Source organism: Camelus dromedarius, chromosome 8, assembly GCF_036321535.1.
Source record: "Camelus dromedarius isolate mCamDro1 chromosome 8, mCamDro1.pat, whole genome shotgun sequence".
Classification (NCBI taxonomy): domain Eukaryota; kingdom Metazoa; phylum Chordata; class Mammalia; order Artiodactyla; family Camelidae; genus Camelus; species Camelus dromedarius.
In genome coordinates this window covers 65291347-65309562 of record NC_087443.1, presented here as the reverse complement: position 1 = coordinate 65309562, position 18216 = coordinate 65291347, and the positions used below count along the sequence as shown (strand labels likewise).

The 18216-nt window shown below is 48.0% G+C and overlaps 1 protein-coding gene across 2 annotated transcripts in view; it reads left to right on the top strand.

The window, feature by feature from the left end:
• Nucleotides 1–17206, top strand: part of XPNPEP1 (X-prolyl aminopeptidase 1) — a 51350-nt gene extending 34144 nt beyond the window's left edge. The window contains exons 9-22 of one of the 2 annotated variants that reach the window (XM_064488398.1): nt 321–402; nt 1901–2111; nt 3932–4021; nt 4627–4677; nt 5877–5935; nt 6069–6146; nt 8078–8149; nt 8879–8939; nt 10385–10454; nt 11342–11515; nt 12245–12321; nt 13531–13634; nt 14517–14578; nt 16667–17206. In XM_064488398.1, the coding sequence (XP_064344468.1) occupies nt 321–402; nt 1901–2111; nt 3932–4021; nt 4627–4677; nt 5877–5935; nt 6069–6146; nt 8078–8149; nt 8879–8939; nt 10385–10454; nt 11342–11515; nt 12245–12321; nt 13531–13634; nt 14517–14578; nt 16667–16965 (1490 nt within the window). In that variant the 3' untranslated portion in view covers nt 16966–17206. The remainder of the gene's footprint in view (nt 1–320; nt 403–1900; nt 2112–3931; nt 4022–4626; nt 4678–5876; nt 5936–6068; nt 6147–8077; nt 8150–8878; nt 8940–10384; nt 10455–11341; nt 11516–12244; nt 12322–13530; nt 13635–14516; nt 14579–16666) is intronic. The other variant, XM_031461721.2, reaches the window with a different exon arrangement.
• The last annotated feature ends 1010 nt before the right edge of the window (nt 17207–18216 follow it).

Sequence of the window (18216 nt, the reverse complement as noted above, 5' to 3'; positions counted from 1 at the left end):
GCGAGGCCAGGCCTGGCCGGTCACCACCAGGCAGACCGTTTCAGCTCTTTGTTTGGAGGGCATTTCTGGGGTTTTCTGACTAACAGCTCTTCCATTCCCTTCTCGGGACGGGATGTGGCAACAGAAAAAATAGCTCTGGTGCCATCACCTGGCGGACATGAGCAATTGCAGCTCAGAGGTGGAACCAGGAGGTAACTTAAGGTTCCTAGCTGCTTTGAGAGATGCCGCCCAGTTCTTGCCTAGGAGGTGGAAGCTCTTTCCTCCCCCAGCAAGCTACCCCTTAAACTCTGTCAGCAAGTGACAGGAGCTTTCTGTTTCAGGGCTGTTCAATCTCCGAGGATCAGATGTGGAGCACAATCCGGTGTTTTTCTCCTATGCAATCATAGGACTAGAGACCATCATGTGAGTGTTGGCCCCACACCTGCAAGTCCTTCCCCCTCCTGCTGCTCAGAGCCCCAGCCTACCCCTTCTAGTCCGGGCCCACCCAGTCTTGGCCCCACGAGCACTGACGCCTGCTTTTCTCCTGCCCTTTTTCCCTTTCCCGCTTTTCTTCCTTCCCCTTCTTGTCTTCCTTAACAATAGGTATTTATTTATGTCCTGCCTCTCTTTTAATCCTGAAAATGATTTGAAATCTCTGAAAGTCCCTATAGTACTAGGAGATAAAAAAAAAAAATAGGTAGTCGAGGACATTGGAATAAAACCAGAGAGAGTGAGGTTAGTTCACAAAGTTCTGCAAAATCTTGTTCAGGTCGCACATTCGATTCCAGGTTTTCTAGTAGCCAGTTCAACAGAGGGGAACATGGGCTTCTTATTACAATCCTGGGTCCACAGTGCAAATAACCCCCCTGAGCTGTCCCTTGTTGAATTGTCAGTTTATCTTTTAAACTGCTGCTTGTGGCCTTCCTGCCATAGCCCTTCTATTTGGATCGTTCTGCATTCAGACAATGCATTTATGGAGTGCCTTTTATGTGCTGGGGTCTCTGTTAGGTGTTGGGGTAAATGAGACACACAGGGTCCTGGGTTAGAGTTGGGGAGATGAGCATCTCCTCTGGGGATTCAGGCACACAGTGGGCACTAGCTAGCTCGTCAGTGGGGTGGGTATGGATGACATAGGAGAGGCCTGACCTAGACTTGGGGGTCAGAGAGACTCTTAGGGAAAGTAATGCTGAAGCAGAGATGAAGGGTACATATGAGTTAGCTTGGTGAATAGGGGGCAAGGAGGAGAAGGAATGGTGATCTAAGCAGAAGGAACAGCATTTTCAAGGCTCTGGGCAGGAGAGAGCACAGGGCATGTGGAGGACCTGGAATGGTTCAGGGTGGTTGGGACATAGAGTGTGAGGCCAGCAGGTGAACAGGGGCCACATTAAGGAAGGCCTTGTGAGCCAGGTTCAGGAGCCCGGTCTCATCCTGAGGATGCTGTGGAGCTATTGAATGAGTTTTTCACAGGGAACTACATGGTTAGGCTTATAAGTCATAAAGAATATTATGATGGAAAAATAGGGCAGAGAGGGAAGCCTGGAGGCAGGGAGACCAGTGAGGAGGCTGTGGCACTAATCCAGGCGAGAGGTGATGGTAACCTGAACCTGGGTGGTGGCTGGGCCAGGCTACAGTGGAAACTGGAGAGATTTGAGGGAGATTTGGTCTATAGGTTCAAAGACCTCAATGAAGGAGGGAAGGTGGGGCATCAAGGAGGACACTGCCAAGGTCCTGGCTTGGGGAACTGGGTGGAAGGTGACAACCTACACATGGGTGGGGGTAGGATTTGGGAAAGGAACGGAGGGAGGAGGAACTGCTTGGTTTGGATTGCCAGAAGACAGAGGCTGTGGCTTGTGTGTGGGTCTGTGTCCTCATCCTCTCCTGTGCCTGCCTTTCTGTCACCTCACCTCTGGCCCCTCTGCAGGCTCTTCATTGACGGTGACCGCATAGATAACCCCAGTGTGAAGGAGCACCTGCTTCTTGACTTGGGCCTGGAAGCTGAATACAAAATCCAGGTGCTTCCCTACAAGTTCATCCTGAGCGAGCTCAAGGTCCTGTGTGCCAGCCTCTCCCCGAGGGAGAAGGTGTGGGTCAGCGACAAGGCCAGCTATGCTGTGAGCGAGGCCATCCCCAAGGTTGGTAGCCTCGGGGGCCCATCTAAACCTGCCGCTCCAGCTCCCAGGCATCCCCTGACCCCCCACCCCCAAGTCCTGGCGTCATGCAGCTTGTCTTTGAAGCAGAGGCTGTCAAGGCAGACCTCTGGGACAGGCTGTCAGGTCAGAGGCGTCGCCCCCCCTGGATGAATGTGAGGCTGTTAGAACCCACTGAGCCCTGTGTTTCCCAAAATGTGGCATAAGAGATAATTTTAGGTGCTACACACTCATACTTAGGATTATTTAAATTTATCTGTTTTAAAAGTGTTTTAAGAGATACAGAGAACAAACTAGTGGTTACCAGTAGGGAGAGGGAAGTGAGAGAGGCAAGATAGGGGTAGGTAATTAAGAGATACAAACTACTGTGTATAAAATAAACGAGCTACGAGGATTGTACAGCACAAGGAATAGAGCCCATGTTTTATAATAACTTTAAATGGAGTTTAACCTTGAAGAATTGTGAATCACTGTGTATACCTGAAACTTAGATAATATATTGTATCAACGACACGTCAATTAAAAAAATCATCTTAGTGTATACTAGAAAAAATGATTGTCATATGAGACCATATATTGTAAAAATTATTTCTCAAGAGAAAGTTGAGTTGAATAAACTAAGTTGATTCAAAGAGAGTCTGAAGAAAAGTATTAAGTAAATAAGGGTCCAGGAGGTAGGCAGCTGCGTAAGTCCTGTGCAGGTATGAGAATGTCTGGAATTTGGGAAACACTACTCTGCACCCACCTCCCCCACCACATTTTATAGTTAAGGAGCCTTGAGGCCCAGGGAGGCTTGAGGAGTTGGGGATTTGTCAAAGGTCAAGTGACAGTGACAGCCCTGGCTTTGACTGAGCCCCTGCTGGGTGGTGTTAAGCAGCTGACACCTGCCCCCTCATTTTAATTAGGGCCTGGGGCAGGAGTCCATGCCCCCTGAGTTACAGCCCTTTTGACTATCCTGCCCCGGGCCGCTGGCTGCAATGTCCTCTCTCCTCCACTATGCAGTGAGCCATCCTGGGAGGAGCCCAGGCCTGGCCCTCTACACCTGGCTTGCCATTGCAGCCCTGTCACTGTCACACTGCGTGACTCATTTCCTCAGAGCTTTACTTCCTCAGGGGTCATGCCTGCCTTCTTCGTCTCATGAGCGATAGGTGTGAGAGAGAGAATCAGGAGGGTGGAAAGATGAAAAGTCCTTTGAAAAGCTCGGAGCAAGTGCATGGTGGTACGAACAGCCCCCTGCCCTGCCTTCCCAGCAACACAGGCTGGATTCTAACTTGTCATCAGACTGGAAAAGCTCTTCCAGTCCTTTAAGATCAGACCATTAATAGTGGCTGATCCCTAGGCTGAGGGGGAAGGAGCAGGAGCTCCCCCTCCTCCCTCGTCGGTCATGTGCATCCCCAGACAGTGGGAAAAAGCCTCCTTTGTGTAGCCAGAAAGGGGTTATTTTGGTTAAGCTTTGATCTGTTAGTGAACTCTGACCATGACTGCAGCAGAGGCCTGAAAAGCAGTATCTTGCTGCTGGCTGGCAGCCAGCAGTCTCAAAGAGCTAAGAGGTGGGGGAGCAAAGAGAAATACCTTGTTTGATGTACTTTATCTTTTTGGATGAGCTCAAGCGCCTTTTGTCCTGCTCGGAGTCATCAACCAAAAGGGGCAGGTCTTCAGGCCCCAGGGGACAGCTGGGTGGGTCCTGAGTGGGAGCTCTTCCAGTGATTTGTCCTAAGTATGGAGTGCTGGGTGGAGAGGTGATTGCCTGGTCTTGGGCAAGCGGAGCCAGGCTCCATTTGCCCCACTATTGCCTTTTGCCCCAGGATCACCGCTGCTGTATGCCTTATACCCCTATCTGCATTGCCAAAGCTGTGAAGAATTCTGCCGAATCAGAGGGCATGAGGCGAGCTCACGTGAGTACCGTAGCCTGGGTAGAAGAGGGGATGTGTGGTGGTCAGAAGGCCCAGCTCCCTCCCCTGCTGAGTGGCCTTGAGCCTGGCACATGGTCAGAACCTCTCTGAGCCTTCCAGAGTTAATGAGAAAATGAAATAAAATACTGGATGGGGTAGATCTTTACAAAATATAACATGACACAAAAACAGATATTGGTGATGATGATGCAAATGATGAAGACGAAGCCTCTGAAAAGGCCTAGATTTGTGTTTCAAGGGCAACAGTGGATCTAGAAAGATTTGGGGCCCAGAGATGCCTTTTGACAGTGGCCCGTCTTTCCTGGCCCCGGTGGTACAGGAGTGTCCCCTCTGAGGGAGCTGCGTGTCCTCTGAGGTGGGCCTCCCTGACTGTCCTGAACAGCTCAACAGCAGAGGAGCCCTTTCCCCCATGGTGGAAGTTGCTGCACACTTGTTCACAGGAAACGCCTGCACGTAAAGCCCTGATTGCTGATGGTTTGTGGTCCTGTATGTGCGACCTTCTCAAGATCATGTTAGGGCTGGACTCTGAATCTGCCCATCTGATTTTCAGTAGTAACTTTAAAAAAATGTCTCCCCTGTCTGCACAGATTAAAGATGCTGTTGCCCTCTGTGAACTCTTTAACTGGCTGGAGAAAGAGGTTGGTTCTTAGTCTTTGTTTATCTCTTGGATATAGATTATTCAGACATTGTAAGTGATTTTAACTGTGACTCTGGCTGACCATGAGGTCTAAGATCTTGATCTAATTTTAGAACTCTCGTTTAATAGTTCTTTGTGGAAATTTGGGGGGTGTGTGTGTGTGTATTTAAAAATTCTTTAATTATAGAAAATAGAAACAAGGGTGAAGAAATTACTTAACAGAATGGATCCTTTTTGGGTTAAGGAGTTGCCTTGTAACTAAGTGGAGTTTCATTAAAAGAAAAGATGACTCTCAATGTATTATAGGCAAGCTGATTATATTGAGAAAAAAGATCTTTGTGTACATTTTGAACTTTAAGCCATAAAACTTTTTATATTAAACTGACTCTTGGTCATTAGCTGCTTGCCTTTTCACTCCTTGTAGCTGTCAGGAAGGTGATTTCTTTGTGCTGTTATTAAACAATATCATCTTCCCTTTCAGTATTGTATAAACAACTCTTTAAAAGTAGCTTAAGTCAGACAAAGAAAATGTCACCCATATTCCTACCAGTGTAACAATTTTTTCCCCTCTGGTTATTGTTCATTTGTGTGTATCATTTTTTCAATGTAAAGCATTTTTACGTGTCTCTTACTGTGCAGGTATGATTTTGTACTTTGTTTATCTGATTCACTTAGTATCATAGTGTGAGCATTTTCCATGTGCTTTGAGGTCTTGGAAAAACGATCCAAATGGAGACTGTTTAGTGGCTAGACTGATTTATTTACCCATTCCTCCTATTTTCAAATATTTAGATTGTTTTTAATTTTTTTGTACCTACTATAAACTTTGTAATAATATCTTTGTATCTATCTTTTTTATTTATCTAAGATCACTTTCTTAGGATGATGTCCTAGATGGGGATGCTTTTGAATTTTTAAATTTAGGTGTATTAAGTTTTGGGAGGTTTCAGGATATAATACTGAGGCAAAATGGTTGAGTGAAAAATTAAATGGATAGAAACCCTTCTACTTTAGGTGGCTTTGGTAAGAGCCTTTGGAAGTTCCCTACTTGTTAAAGATGAGACTTAAGCTGTGTCCTATAAATTGGACAATGGGGACATGGGAATTGAGGAAAAAGTAAGCTTTTAATGCACCCCATATAATACGTAGGTGACACATGAATTTACCACACCTGATGGTTTATAAGCAACTTCCTTGTAGGTGCCCAAAGGTGGTGTGACGGAGATTTCAGCTGCTGATAAAGCTGAGGAGTTTCGCAGGTGAGCCTCAGTCTGGGAGCCCCATGAGCCTGGGCTCATTTCTTTGGCAGGTTAAATGAAGCTGGGAGGGCCCTGATTCTTGGCACAGTAAAAACCTTTAAGCTGCTCTGCTTTGTGTGTCTTTTTGTTCCAGGCAGCAAGCTGACTTCGTGGACTTGAGCTTCCCAACAATTTCCAGTACGGGACCCAATGGCGCCATCATTCACTACGCGTAAGGCATGCGGAGGAGCACGCTGCCTGGCTTCGCTGCTGCTTCTGCACAGGAGCCTGAGCAGGGGAGAGACATTGTTTTGCCAGAGGCCCCAGCGCCCACCTCCGTGTGTCTGTTGAGATTGTTCTTATATGGGAAATAAGACTTTTGAGGTCTTATGTTCTCTCACTTGCTCTAAATCCCCATGCCTCTCCCTTTTGGGAGCCAACTCTTAGGTGCAGGTGTTTGGCACTGACACTCTCCATGATGTAGTCAGACAGGCTGTCCCTCTTTCCAAACTCTGAGGCTGCAGTATCTGTTTTCACAATCTCTGAATCTTAACAATTAGAAGTTATAGTGTTTTTTTTTCCCCCCGACAGTGACAGTCTTCTTCAGGCACTAGTGCAAACATCTTATGAGCTCCAGCACCTCCATACCAAAAACACTTATCCCTAAGTTGTGGAACACGCTGTTATGGTTAAGGAGATAATCTGCACCCTCTCTTTCTTCCCCAGCCTTTGGGGATTTTTACCACATGACCTCCAAGAACGCCATGGACGCACAGAGCTGGGCATCCCTGCCCTGTGAGACAGGAAGGGCACTGATGAATTTAGGACTGCTGGATCTGCCTGTGGAGGTGGAGGGGGAGGGAACTGGGCTTGCTTTGGGCTCCAGCTTCAGCTTCGCGTGGTTTTGTCTTGTGCGGGGCATTTCGAGTTCTTTGCTCCCCATCTGTGACGTGCACAATCAGTGAAGGAACACCCGGGCTGTCTCACTGTGCTGTCCTTGAACACAGGTTCGCCACCCACACTTTTAAGTAATTGCTTTTTGGAATTTTTAGTCTGGGGACAAATTTTGAAGCTGTTTGTGTGAGACAGTCACATCTGTGACTGTACAGTCCTCTCACATCAGTGCCTCTGTTCCAGTGTTAAAATACCAAAAGAACTTCAGTTTTTGTCTTATATTTAACTCAGGTGATGAATTTCCTGGCTGGATACTATCCTAGGATTTTGCATATAATTAACACATTAAGTAATTTCAGACCAAGCTGGGAGAATTTTGCTTCTCCTTCAGTGTTTCTTCACTGTGGCTGTTGGAAGCCTGTTGACAGGCAGGGTGCTGAAGCTAGGCCCAAGTCTCGTCTTTTATCAGTCGTTGGGCTCGGGTGCCCACTGGCACCCTTATTGATGAAGAGGGGCTGGTGCCTGGAAACGAAGGAGAACCTCTCTGAGAACCTCTCTCCACTGCAGGGCAGAGACTTGGAATGCTCACGTCCCTTTGAGCTTTTCCCAGTCCAGTGCATCGCCTGGAAAAAGGCTTGGGGAAATCAGATCACTGTAAAAAATACCTTGTGTTCACTTGAAGAAAGTGCTCCAGCTTAAGAGCATCGTGATCCACTCCTTTTCCAGCAGCAATCCCTTTTAGTTTATCTCCCAAATTGAGACATCACCTCCTGCCCGTCTGGTGGTCTGAGAAGCAAGTGGGGAGGCCCCTGATGGGGTTAGGACTGGAGGGAAGGGGAGGCTGAGGCAAGGGCCTGGACACCGCCACCCCTACATCCTCCCCCCAGAAAGACAAGTGGCTCCAGGCTGCTGTCTTCCCATTTCCCAGCTTGGTCCTATTGCTTCTATTGATTATTATTTTTGAAGCTTCTACAGTTATCTCATGAACACTTATTTTGTTTCAGACACAAGTGGAGATAGATGTAAAGAAATAGGTTATTCTTTCTCCTGAGATCTTAATCTAGTTGCAGAGATAGGTTAACTGGGTCTTTGAATAGTAGAAGGTTAATATTAGTTGAAATAATTAACCTGTTGGGTAACTTTATCTTGATATAATTTCAGGCTTACATAAGTTGTAAAAATTGTGCAAGGAACTCTTACATTCCCTCCTCCCGGATTCAGGAAGCATTTATGTTAGTGGGATAACTAATTTTTAATTAACTTTCTTAGGCCAGTCCCTGAGACAAACAGGACCTTGACGCTGGATGAGGTGTACCTCATTGACTCGGGTGCTCAGTACAAGTAAGTGAATCAGGGCACCACTGGTATTCTTCATGTCTGTATGAGTTTGCCTATTCTGGACATTTCATGTAAATGGAATTACGTAGCACATGACCTCAGTGTCAGGCTTGTCACTTAGCATAATGTCTTCAGGGTCCATCAATGTAATCACGTGTATCAGTACGTCATTCCTTTTTATTGCTAAATAATATTTCATCATATGTATATGCTACATTTTGCTTATTTATTCATCAGTTGATGGACATTGAGGTTGTTTCTATGTTTTGGGTGTTACGAATAACGCTGCTATGAACATAACATGTACAAGTTTTTGTGTGGACATATGTTTTGAGTTCTCAGTACATGGCACATAGTAGGCACTGCAAAGTGTTAGTTATGATATATGATAAAATCATAGTATGAATAAAATATTATAATCAGTACATTATATTAAAATTACCAAAAGCTAATTAAGTGGAACTTTCTCTTAATAAATGTAAGTTAATGGATTTAATCCTCTCAAAATTTAGTTTGGAGACCTTGCTTGGGCGCTTACATAGGAGCAGAATTGCTGGGTTGTAGGGTAACTCCATATTGAACCTTTTAAGGAAATGCACACTGTTTTCCAAAGTGTTTTCCATGTTCACCAGTAGTGCATGAGCATCTTAATTTCTCTATAGCCTCACCTGTCTCATACTTGAGCAAAAGCTTATTTTAAGTGAAAACTAATTTGTCCTTTCTCTTGGAAAGGGATGGAACCACAGATGTGACCCGTACCATGCATTTTGGAACTCCTACGGCCTATGAGAAGGTGAGAGCTTCCTCTGACAGTTCTCTTTTGTGAAAAGGGATAAGTAAAAATTATTATATCTGGGACAATAAAATAGCTCATTACTGTGGAGTCAGGCTTACCTGCTTTGTGACATCAATTTAATTAATTATTGGAGAAATTTTAAAAGCATTGTGTCTGCTAAGGTCAAAGGGGCTCAGATTCAGGTTGAAACAGCTTTGGCCTTCTTTGGAGTCAGGAAATCTCTTTGGGGATGGGAGTAGGGTAGTGAAATGTGTGCTTTTTACAAACTGTCTAGATTTGATTCTGAAAGCTACTCCCCTTCTTTTTTCAAGTTCAGCATTCCTATTTATAGGCTCAACTCTCTAGGAACCCTCTGAAATACATATACAGCTCAGTTTCTGGTCTGTCTGACATGGAAAAGAGGAGACAGCTGTAGGGTAGAGAGATATGTACCAGGAGTCTGGAGACTGGGCTTCAGATCTTCTCTGCTGTTTACTGGCTCCATGACCTTGAACACAGCACTTAGACCATCCCTAAAAATGGGGATAGAAGTACCTGCTTCCCAGGCTGACTGTGAAGGTTCTGTGAGCCCAGCAGGTTCCTGGATCATAGTCACTGCTTGGCAAATACTGGCTGAATCTCTGAGTGACTGTCTTTTCCCAGGGAGCTCCTTCAGGAAGTTTGTCCAGGGAAGAGGGTTTTATGTGATGCAGCAGGGCAGATTTCAGTGTTGGTCTCTTGCATCATTCATTTGTAGACACCAGTGCCTTAAAAGAGTTTACTTGGGTCCAGATACCTTTGTTGTGACTCTTCTTATGCTGTGGAATGAGCTCTAGACCAGACTAAACAGTGTGTTTAGTCCTGACTCTGCACCTTACTAGCAAGCCATTACCCTTCCACACAGCACTTTTCTTGTCCTGGCAGTAGGGAACAACCCGAGTATAGATGGTGGTGAGTAGCACAGAGATTGAGGCAGGACCACCTGGCCCCGAGGCTAGATGCTGCCACTTATGACTGTCTTTCTATAAAGTGAGGATGACAAGGGTGTCCCCATCATGAAGTGTGGGAGTAAACATGCAGCGCTCAGTATCATGCCTGGCACAAAGCAGCAGCTCAGTAGATGTTAGCCAGTGTCGTTGGTACTTTTTATTACTCCCCCCCCCCGCCCCCCGTCTCTCTGAGGCTCAGATGGCATAGAGTGTGTCACGGTGTCCCTTATGAGGGGAAGACTGGTGGGGGCATCTCTCAGACAGTTGTGTTTTACTAAATTTAATTTCATGATTTTCTGGAAAATTGGTACCAAGGCCAAACTTTTTTTCCACTAGACTGTTTCTTTTTCCCCTGGTTTTCTCTGGAGTATTGCTAGAAAACCTTCAGAGGCAAGTTTTTCTGAACTGCCAGAAAACTCCAGGATTAAAGCCTCTGTGCCCATTCTGAACACGCCCCCGGGTTGTCTTTGGCAGGAATGCTTCACATATGTCCTCAAGGGCCACATAGCTGTGAGCGCAGCCATTTTCCCGACTGGAACCAAAGGTAGGTGTTTCCTTTTGTCACGTGGCAGGCTTCTTATTAGGCAGCAGACATGTCCCAGTTTGAGTGGAGGAACGTGTCCATCCCTCGCCATGTCAGCCCCCAGCCCACTTCAGGCCCAGCGAGGGTATGTGGGAGTGCTGCACAGACTGAGCTGAGAGGACCTCCCAGGGGGCCAGGCGTAGGATTGGGCCCAGGGTCAGCCGTGCACCTCTCTTCTGACCACTTACGGTGTTGGGTGTCCCATGTGGGTGGCTCCCAGGAAAGGGCAGCAGGGCATGAAGGCCTCAGGGTCCCAGTGGAAGTTGGTGCAGCCTCCTGTCTGCCCTTCACTGCTGGGCCATTACCTCCTTGCAGGATCCTTGTTGGGATTTATTTTACTGGGAACCTGACTTGAGATACGTACCTCTTTGCATGAGGATGGTGGGTGGGGCATTGAATGTGGAGGTGACAAGACCTGAGCCTTGAATCCACTCAGACTGGGCCACACTCATCTCCCTGGGCACCCATTTCCTCGTCTGTCATGCCTGCATGCAGTTTGGTTAGACTCTCATCCTTGTAATTCTGAAACAGTAGGGTCCCAGCGCTGGGAAGGGAATGTCTGTGGCATTTAACATGGCCCTTTCTGGCTACAGGTGACCGTCCCTCACCAGCATCCCCCAACTTCAGACTGAGCTCTGACTGGCTGGGGAGCTGCCCTCCTTAAGAGCTCCAATTGTTAGAAAGTTCTTCTTTGTGCCGGGCTGAAACCTGAACCCTCCAGAACTTTTACCCGCAGGTTTCTGTTTCACCTTCTGGAGCCAAACATAACAAATCTAATCTCTAAAGTGCTTTGCAAATTGAAAAGTACTGTACAGATATCATCAAGTGGTTCTTTATATGTCTTTCAGGCCACCTTCTTGACTCCTTTGCCCGCTCAGCATTGTGGGATTCTGGCCTGGATTACCTGCACGGCACAGGGCATGGTGTCGGGTCTTTTCTGAATGTTCATGAGGGTCCTTGTGGCATCAGCTATAAAACGTTCTCCGACGAGCCCTTGGAGGCGGGCATGATTGTCACTGATGGTAGGTGTCCCTCACCTAGAGGGTATATGCATGGATCCTCTGGCTTTTTGAAAGCTCTTTATTGTTCTTATATTTTAATGATTATAAAATAAATTGGAAATAATTTCCCCCTTCTGATACCTTGAGTTAAACAACAATGACAAACAACAACCTGATATGATTATAAAGGTGATAAATATTCACTGTAGAAAAAAGTAAGGTTATAGAATGGTGTAAAGCAGAAAAGGAACATCATTTGTAGCCCAGCCACTCAGAGGAAGTGTGACTTAGTACTTTGGTATGGCGTCAGCTTCTGGTCTTTTATCTATGTATGTATCTTTTTTTTACCATTGAGATTATCCTGGACATGTCTGTGTTCTGCTTTCTTACTTAATATATTGCCATTTCCCATGTCATTACCAAATCTTTGTGAATGTATTTTAATGCTGGCGTCATTATGTTTTATGGATAAGGACCACAAATTACTTGGCGGATCCCTGGTCATTGCACTTTCTACTCCGCGGCTGTTTTCAGAACTTCGGAGCCTCTCGCTCCCTGCACCTCAAGTGCCTATTCAAAGTGGCCACGTGAGAGGAGGAGGCACCTCTGGGCTCTTGACCCGGGTTGAGTGGGCCCTTCCTCTGTGTCTCCTCCTCCCATGGGGAAGCACTGTCATCCCAGGAGTGAAAGCTTCTCTGCACACCTCTTCATTGGGGGCTGCTTCTCATTTTGGGATTTGGTTTGTTTTAGAGCCAGGGTATTATGAAGATGGGGCTTTTGGAATTCGCATTGAGAATGTTGTCCTGGTAGTTCCTGTGAAGACCAAGGTGAGGAATTATGTGTTTGTTTGTTTTTAAAATTCCCTTATTCCTTTTTGGGGGGAAGATGAAGACTTGTGTCTTTGGAACCAAGAGTGTGCCATTCTGGGGCCAGAATGGAGCCTTCTTCCCCTGATATCAGGGTCTTTCCTGGAATTGCTTCTCCTCTGCAAAGCCAGAAAGAAAATCCTTAGTGAACTGGGACCCCAAACGAACTCAGGGAGCCCCAGGTAGGCCCCTGCTGGATGTTACCTGGGGCTCTGAGTTTCTTGGAGGCAGCTTCTTGTTGTGATGCCTGCTCTGCCTTGGGGGTGCTCATTTAAAGGCCCCTTCCAGACACTGATGCAGCATCTCCAGGGCTGGGACCTGGAGACTAACACCCCAGATGATTTTTATCAGGTAAAGCTGAGGAAGCCTGAATTATCCCCTGGGTCAGGCCCCTCAGGTGGATGATACACTAGGCGTGGTGCCGTCTGGAAGACAGGTGTTTCACACTCTCCCCATCACATAACCAAGATGTCGCAGGATTCAGGTCCTAGGCTTTACCTAGAAGACCTGTGTGCTCCTCCTCCATGGGTGACTTCGGAAATAGAACAGTTGGAGGGAAATGTCTTCCTAGGCCTGCAAGGAGGCTGACTGCAGGGTCTGCTCTCAGCTTCCACGCTGAAGTCACTGTTCTTGAGTGGCCTCTCCCCTCACTCCCAAAGGCCCTGCCAGAACAGAGACCCGACATGCTCTGTGCGCCCCGGCTGTTCCAAGCCACGTGCTCGGGACAGACCTGTTACCTGTCACCTGATGGGCGGGCCGCATGGTTGATGTTAAAAAAAAGTGATCTTCTGGGGCTTGTGCCTTAGCAAAGTCTCAAGAACTCAAACCAGAGATGTCCCCGCGTCCGGACATCCCGCGGCCTGCCCCGGCCTCCTCTGTCACAGCAGACATGAGACTGTGGCCCTGCGGCTGGGAGCCCCTCAGCCCTCTTTGTGTGGCTCTTCCTGATGGCACAGGCTGTGTGGTTGGCACAGCAGAGCAGCTCCTGGAAGGTGGCATCAGCTTTGTCATCGTGCCTCCTGCATATTTTAACTGGTGACCCACTAACCGCTTCTCGACGCCTAGTCACACCTGACCCCAAGGGATGGTCATTTCTGGGGGGAATGGCCTCCTGGTGGTTCACTGTGGTGCAGAGGAGGAAAAGCTTCTGTTTTCTTCCTTCTCCCACAGTATAACTTCAATAACCGGGGAAGCCTGACCTTTGAACCTCTAACTTTGGTTCCGATACAGACCAAAATGATAGATGTGGATTCTCTTACAAACAAAGAGGTAACATGGGAGTCTTGGGGGAGGGCAGACGTGTGTGTTGTGGGGAGGGTCACCCTCTGTTCTTCCCCCGTGCTCACGCTGAAGTTAGAATCCAGGCCAGCTGAGTCTGAAAACCCTAGGTCTGCACTGGCCTGTGGGGTTTTGTGGGTGGGAATGCTGTGCTAGTGCTGTCCAGGAGGGCAGGGGCCGTAGCTTCCCTGAGGCGTGTTTAGCAAACATGGGCCATGTGTCTTCTTACAAAAAGCCAGATGGGTGGTGGGGCCTGTTGGCCATTGCACATGCCAGATTGTTTTCTTCTGTTGCATGAAACATTAAGGAAATGGGAAGCAAACTCTGTTATCGTACGCCTAGTTTTCACACAGACAGGGAGAGAGGTGGTCACTCAGGCAGTGAAGCCCTTCACAGAGCAGAAGCACAGCAGTGCCCACCTGTCAGGCTCAGAGGGTGACAGGTCTTGAAACCACTTCACATCCTAGTGTGGGTCCCCAGGCTCATGAGGCCAGGCCAGGTGGCAGGCCCAAGAATCTAGAGTAAGGCTTGAGGGACCAGGCAGGTGATGAAGGTCAGAGCAGAGACAAGGGTCAAAAATGAGGCAGAAATAGTCGGCCCTGGACAGACAAAATAGTTCCCAAGCCAGGAAGACAGAAGCCAGAAGGACATAAATTCCAGAGCAAGGCAGGTGGTCAGAAGTCCGGCAAAAAGCAAATGGCTGGCAGGAGCCAAAGGGAGGACAAACGTGCAGGGTTACTCCAGGAGTAAGAGGTTTTTGTTATAGGAGGCAGACATCCCGGGTGCTTTCCAGTGCCTCCTGAGGCAGAAATGGATCCTCGCTGGAGCTTAGTAGAGGAAGTTGCCTCTGAGCGCTGAGGAGCTCCCTTCTACGGGACGTGGAACGGGGTTCTCCCAGCCAGGGCTCGCTCCCCCTTCTGCCTCTTCCAGCTCACAGAGGGCTGACAGAGGAAGGCCCCACCCTTGGGCACCTCTCCTTCACCCCCAAGGCACTCGTTTCAGCCAGACATTCCACTCACAGGACCAACCAGGCCCTGCTGATGCTGGTTTATTCAGTTTGCCGGTGGGTACAGAACAGGAAACAGCCCGTGAGCAGCAGAGTGTCAGCTGTGTCTCTTCAGCAGGAAGACTCTCTCCTCCAGTCCCCACAGGGGTGGCTTAGGTGAGAGGGTGAGCACATGGCAGTGGGCGAGCCACCCTGCTTAAAACCCTGTGCCCCAAGGAACCAGTCTTTTCTGATGGCCCTCAGGCACAGCTTCCTGCGTCTTAGCAAGGGACTCTCCAGTAACGAGTCACTTTGCACTCTTAGGAGCCCAGGGCTGTGGCTTCTGCCACGTAATTCTAGGTCCCTGCTGTCCACACGGAATGTGCCCGTCAGGAGGCATTTCTCGCACATGACATTCCACTTTTTCCAGGGACGTAGTGCGTGAGGAAGGGTACGCGAGGCCATTTTCCCTTGAGGGAGTTTTGTTACCCTGTGACTCAGTCCACCCCGTGACATTGGATGAAGACCAGTGGACTCTGTCTGGTCCAGTGTTCATTGCTGTACCATACATACCCAACTCACTGAACTAGTCTTTTAACCAATTAGTTTTTTATAGGACAGATAATATTTTCTTATCTTGGGATCATTAGCAAGTTTTCATGAATAACAAGTAGTGGACAGTATTTAATATACCAAGCAGAGCATATTTATTATCTCTTTTGGCAAAAGGGTTCTTTTCCCATATTCCACTCAGTAAACCTGGGGCTTCATTCTGTCCTAAGGCATAGTAATACCCCACAACAAGATTCTGTCCATTGGGCTTTTAAAATACCACTCATTGCCCTTTGCCATTTCTGACTGTCTTAGAAACTTCAGGGAGTTTTGGGGTTGGGTCTACATTCCCATCAATCTGTCACCAGGTGGCGGCAGAGGAGTTTGGTTGGACATGAACATGGGCCCTACAGACTACCGGGGCCTTTGGGATGTTGCCCAGGCCTGCTGAGGCTGCCCCGACGTCCCCTTCTCCCCTCCCCGCAACCACAAGGGTCTTGAGAGTTTGTCTGTGGCCCCAGGGTTGCTCCTGGCTCCTTCACTGTTGAGCTGCTTTGGACCTCAGGCTGCCTTACAGCCCTGCCTGACCGTGCTGCTGACATGTAGCCGTTCACTTGCTTTTGATACCACCCTGCCCGTTCCCCAGCCCTCCCAGCAGGGGCTGGTATGCTCTTCTCAGCAGAGATTGGAGTCCTGGTTGGGTCAAATCCATTGGCAACACCACCCCACCTGTCTGATGTGAAGGGGTTGGGCCCATTTCATGGACAGCGGAGAGAGTGGGCTGTTGTCCTCTTGGTAGAACTTGCATCCCTCCAGCCTTCATCCTCCCCTCCTTGTCACAGGGAGGTTTCACCTTCTACACGCACAGAACCTTTGCCATCAGGTCCAGCTTACTCCCAGTCCCACCCTGTAGAACCTCCATCCTTGACCAGCAGAGGTTTTGGGTGCATCTAGACAGCCCCACTCTCAGGACCCTCGTGGGCTTGCCTGATTCTGGTCTCTGCAGCTCTGCAGGCGGTTGCAGGATAGAAGACTCAGTGCGTTGGAAGGACAGCCTCAGGCATGTCTTCACAGCAGTTGAAGCAAGCAGGGTGGGTGCAGGAGCTCCGAGAACCCAGCCCCATGACTCTTGTCAGGGCTTCCAGGGATGCTGCTGAGGGGACACCTGCCTACAGTTGTCTCTGCATTCAGGGGAGCCCACAGCCATGGCTTGTCGTTGCGTGTCTGTGATTCCCTCACAGTCACTGCCGTCCACGCACAGTAGACTGTGCTGGGAGCATTTTCACCAGAAGCCACATGGCCTCATCCCATCTGTTTCCAGGGAGGTAGAACACAAGGAAGTCACTTGTCCATGAGCAGGGAGAGAGGGTTTTGTGCTCCTTTACTCTCATCCTGTGATCTCAGCACAGGGGCTGCCGCTTGCTGTTTGCTGCGTGGCCTTCGGTAAAGGTGTGATGCTGAGCCCCGCGTCTGACTTTCTTCCCTCTGCAGCGCGACTGGCTCAACAATTACCACCTGACCTGCAGGGACGTGATCGGGAAGGAACTGCAAAGACAGGGTCGCCAGGAAGCTCTCGAGTGGCTCATCAGAGAGACACAGCCCATCTCCAAGCAGCATTAACACTGCCCTGGCTTTTAGGAAAACAACACTCTGGGGAAAGGAAGAAGCCTGGCAGACCCCTGACATCCCCCCTTTTCTCCTACCTTTCCTCCCCTCTTACTTTTAGACTCTGGACTGAAAATCTTCTCATCCTCTTTGATATTTTCTTGCAAATGCTCAATCTTTTATGATTTTTTTTAAATTGTTGAGAATGAGCCAAGAATAAATTGCATCCCCAGGAGGAGGGGCCCCACAAAGCCGAACGCTCGACTGGTAGACGCCCGGAGCAGCGCAGCGCATCGCCCTGGCCTGCGATGGCGAAGCAGGGAGTGCTCAGCGACAGTCACGTTCCAGGTGCTAGTCCATCATCCACGGTCACCCTCACGCACACGAGACTGTACTTACGATCAGTGAATAAAATGTCAGAACCTGCTTGGTCTCCGCTGTCTGTTTCCTCCAGGCACTGCCCACCCGGAGTGTGGGGCGAGCTCATCTCCAGGGCATGTTTTCTGGGGGGAAGGAGCCCTCTGGGCAGAGATCCCCAGCCTCCCTGCATATTTGCTGGCTTAATTCTAAGCCTCTTTTTCTTTTCTCTAGAAGAAAGAATATAAAGAAATACATCAGTAATATATAGAATGAGAATGTGTGCACAAATATCAGGCCATTCTATACCTATGCAATTTGCTTTTTTTTTTTTTTAATGAGGTACTGGGGAATAGAACCCAGAACCTTGTACATACTAATAAGCTCATGCTCTACCCGTGAGGTATACCCTTCCCCTGCAATGTGCTTTTTTAACTTGGCAGCATAGCCAAGTCACTTTTCCATATTGATACGTATAGATCTAATTATTTTTAATGACTGTAGACTATTCTGTTGAATGGTAGTGTTCTTTTTAAAACCAGTCTCATTAAATCTTAAACCACATCTTTGATTTGGATGGCTGTGAAAGATGAATAAGCAGCAGCATACTTTGGCTTCTCACCAGAGCGTGCTTGGCAGTGTTTAATGCCTGTTACTTTCTCCAGCTGCAGTGAACTCATCTGTAGTTACCATTCAGAACCAGGGAGGCAGCAAAGGAAATTTTACACATAGGGAGCCCAAATGGACAGAATACCTAAAAACATATTTGTCAGCATTTCCATCACCCTTCCTGCCTTCTTTTCTCTCAAGGATCATTGATTCCAACGTGCTGTGTGGGAGGAAGCAAGACAGACAGCTCCTTCTCAGGTTATATTTGTAACCAGGCCAGGAAAAAGCAGAAGCGGGGCCTCACAGTAACAGGGTGTGTTTGATCCACCGAAGATCAATTATTGAATGCTTTTGGTTCACCCTTGCTCATGTTTCTAATATGGTTCATAATATGATCAGACTTAAGAGACGTTTCTCCTCCAGTGATAGAACTTATTAATCGTGTTTCTCATCCATCATGTCTCTAGAAG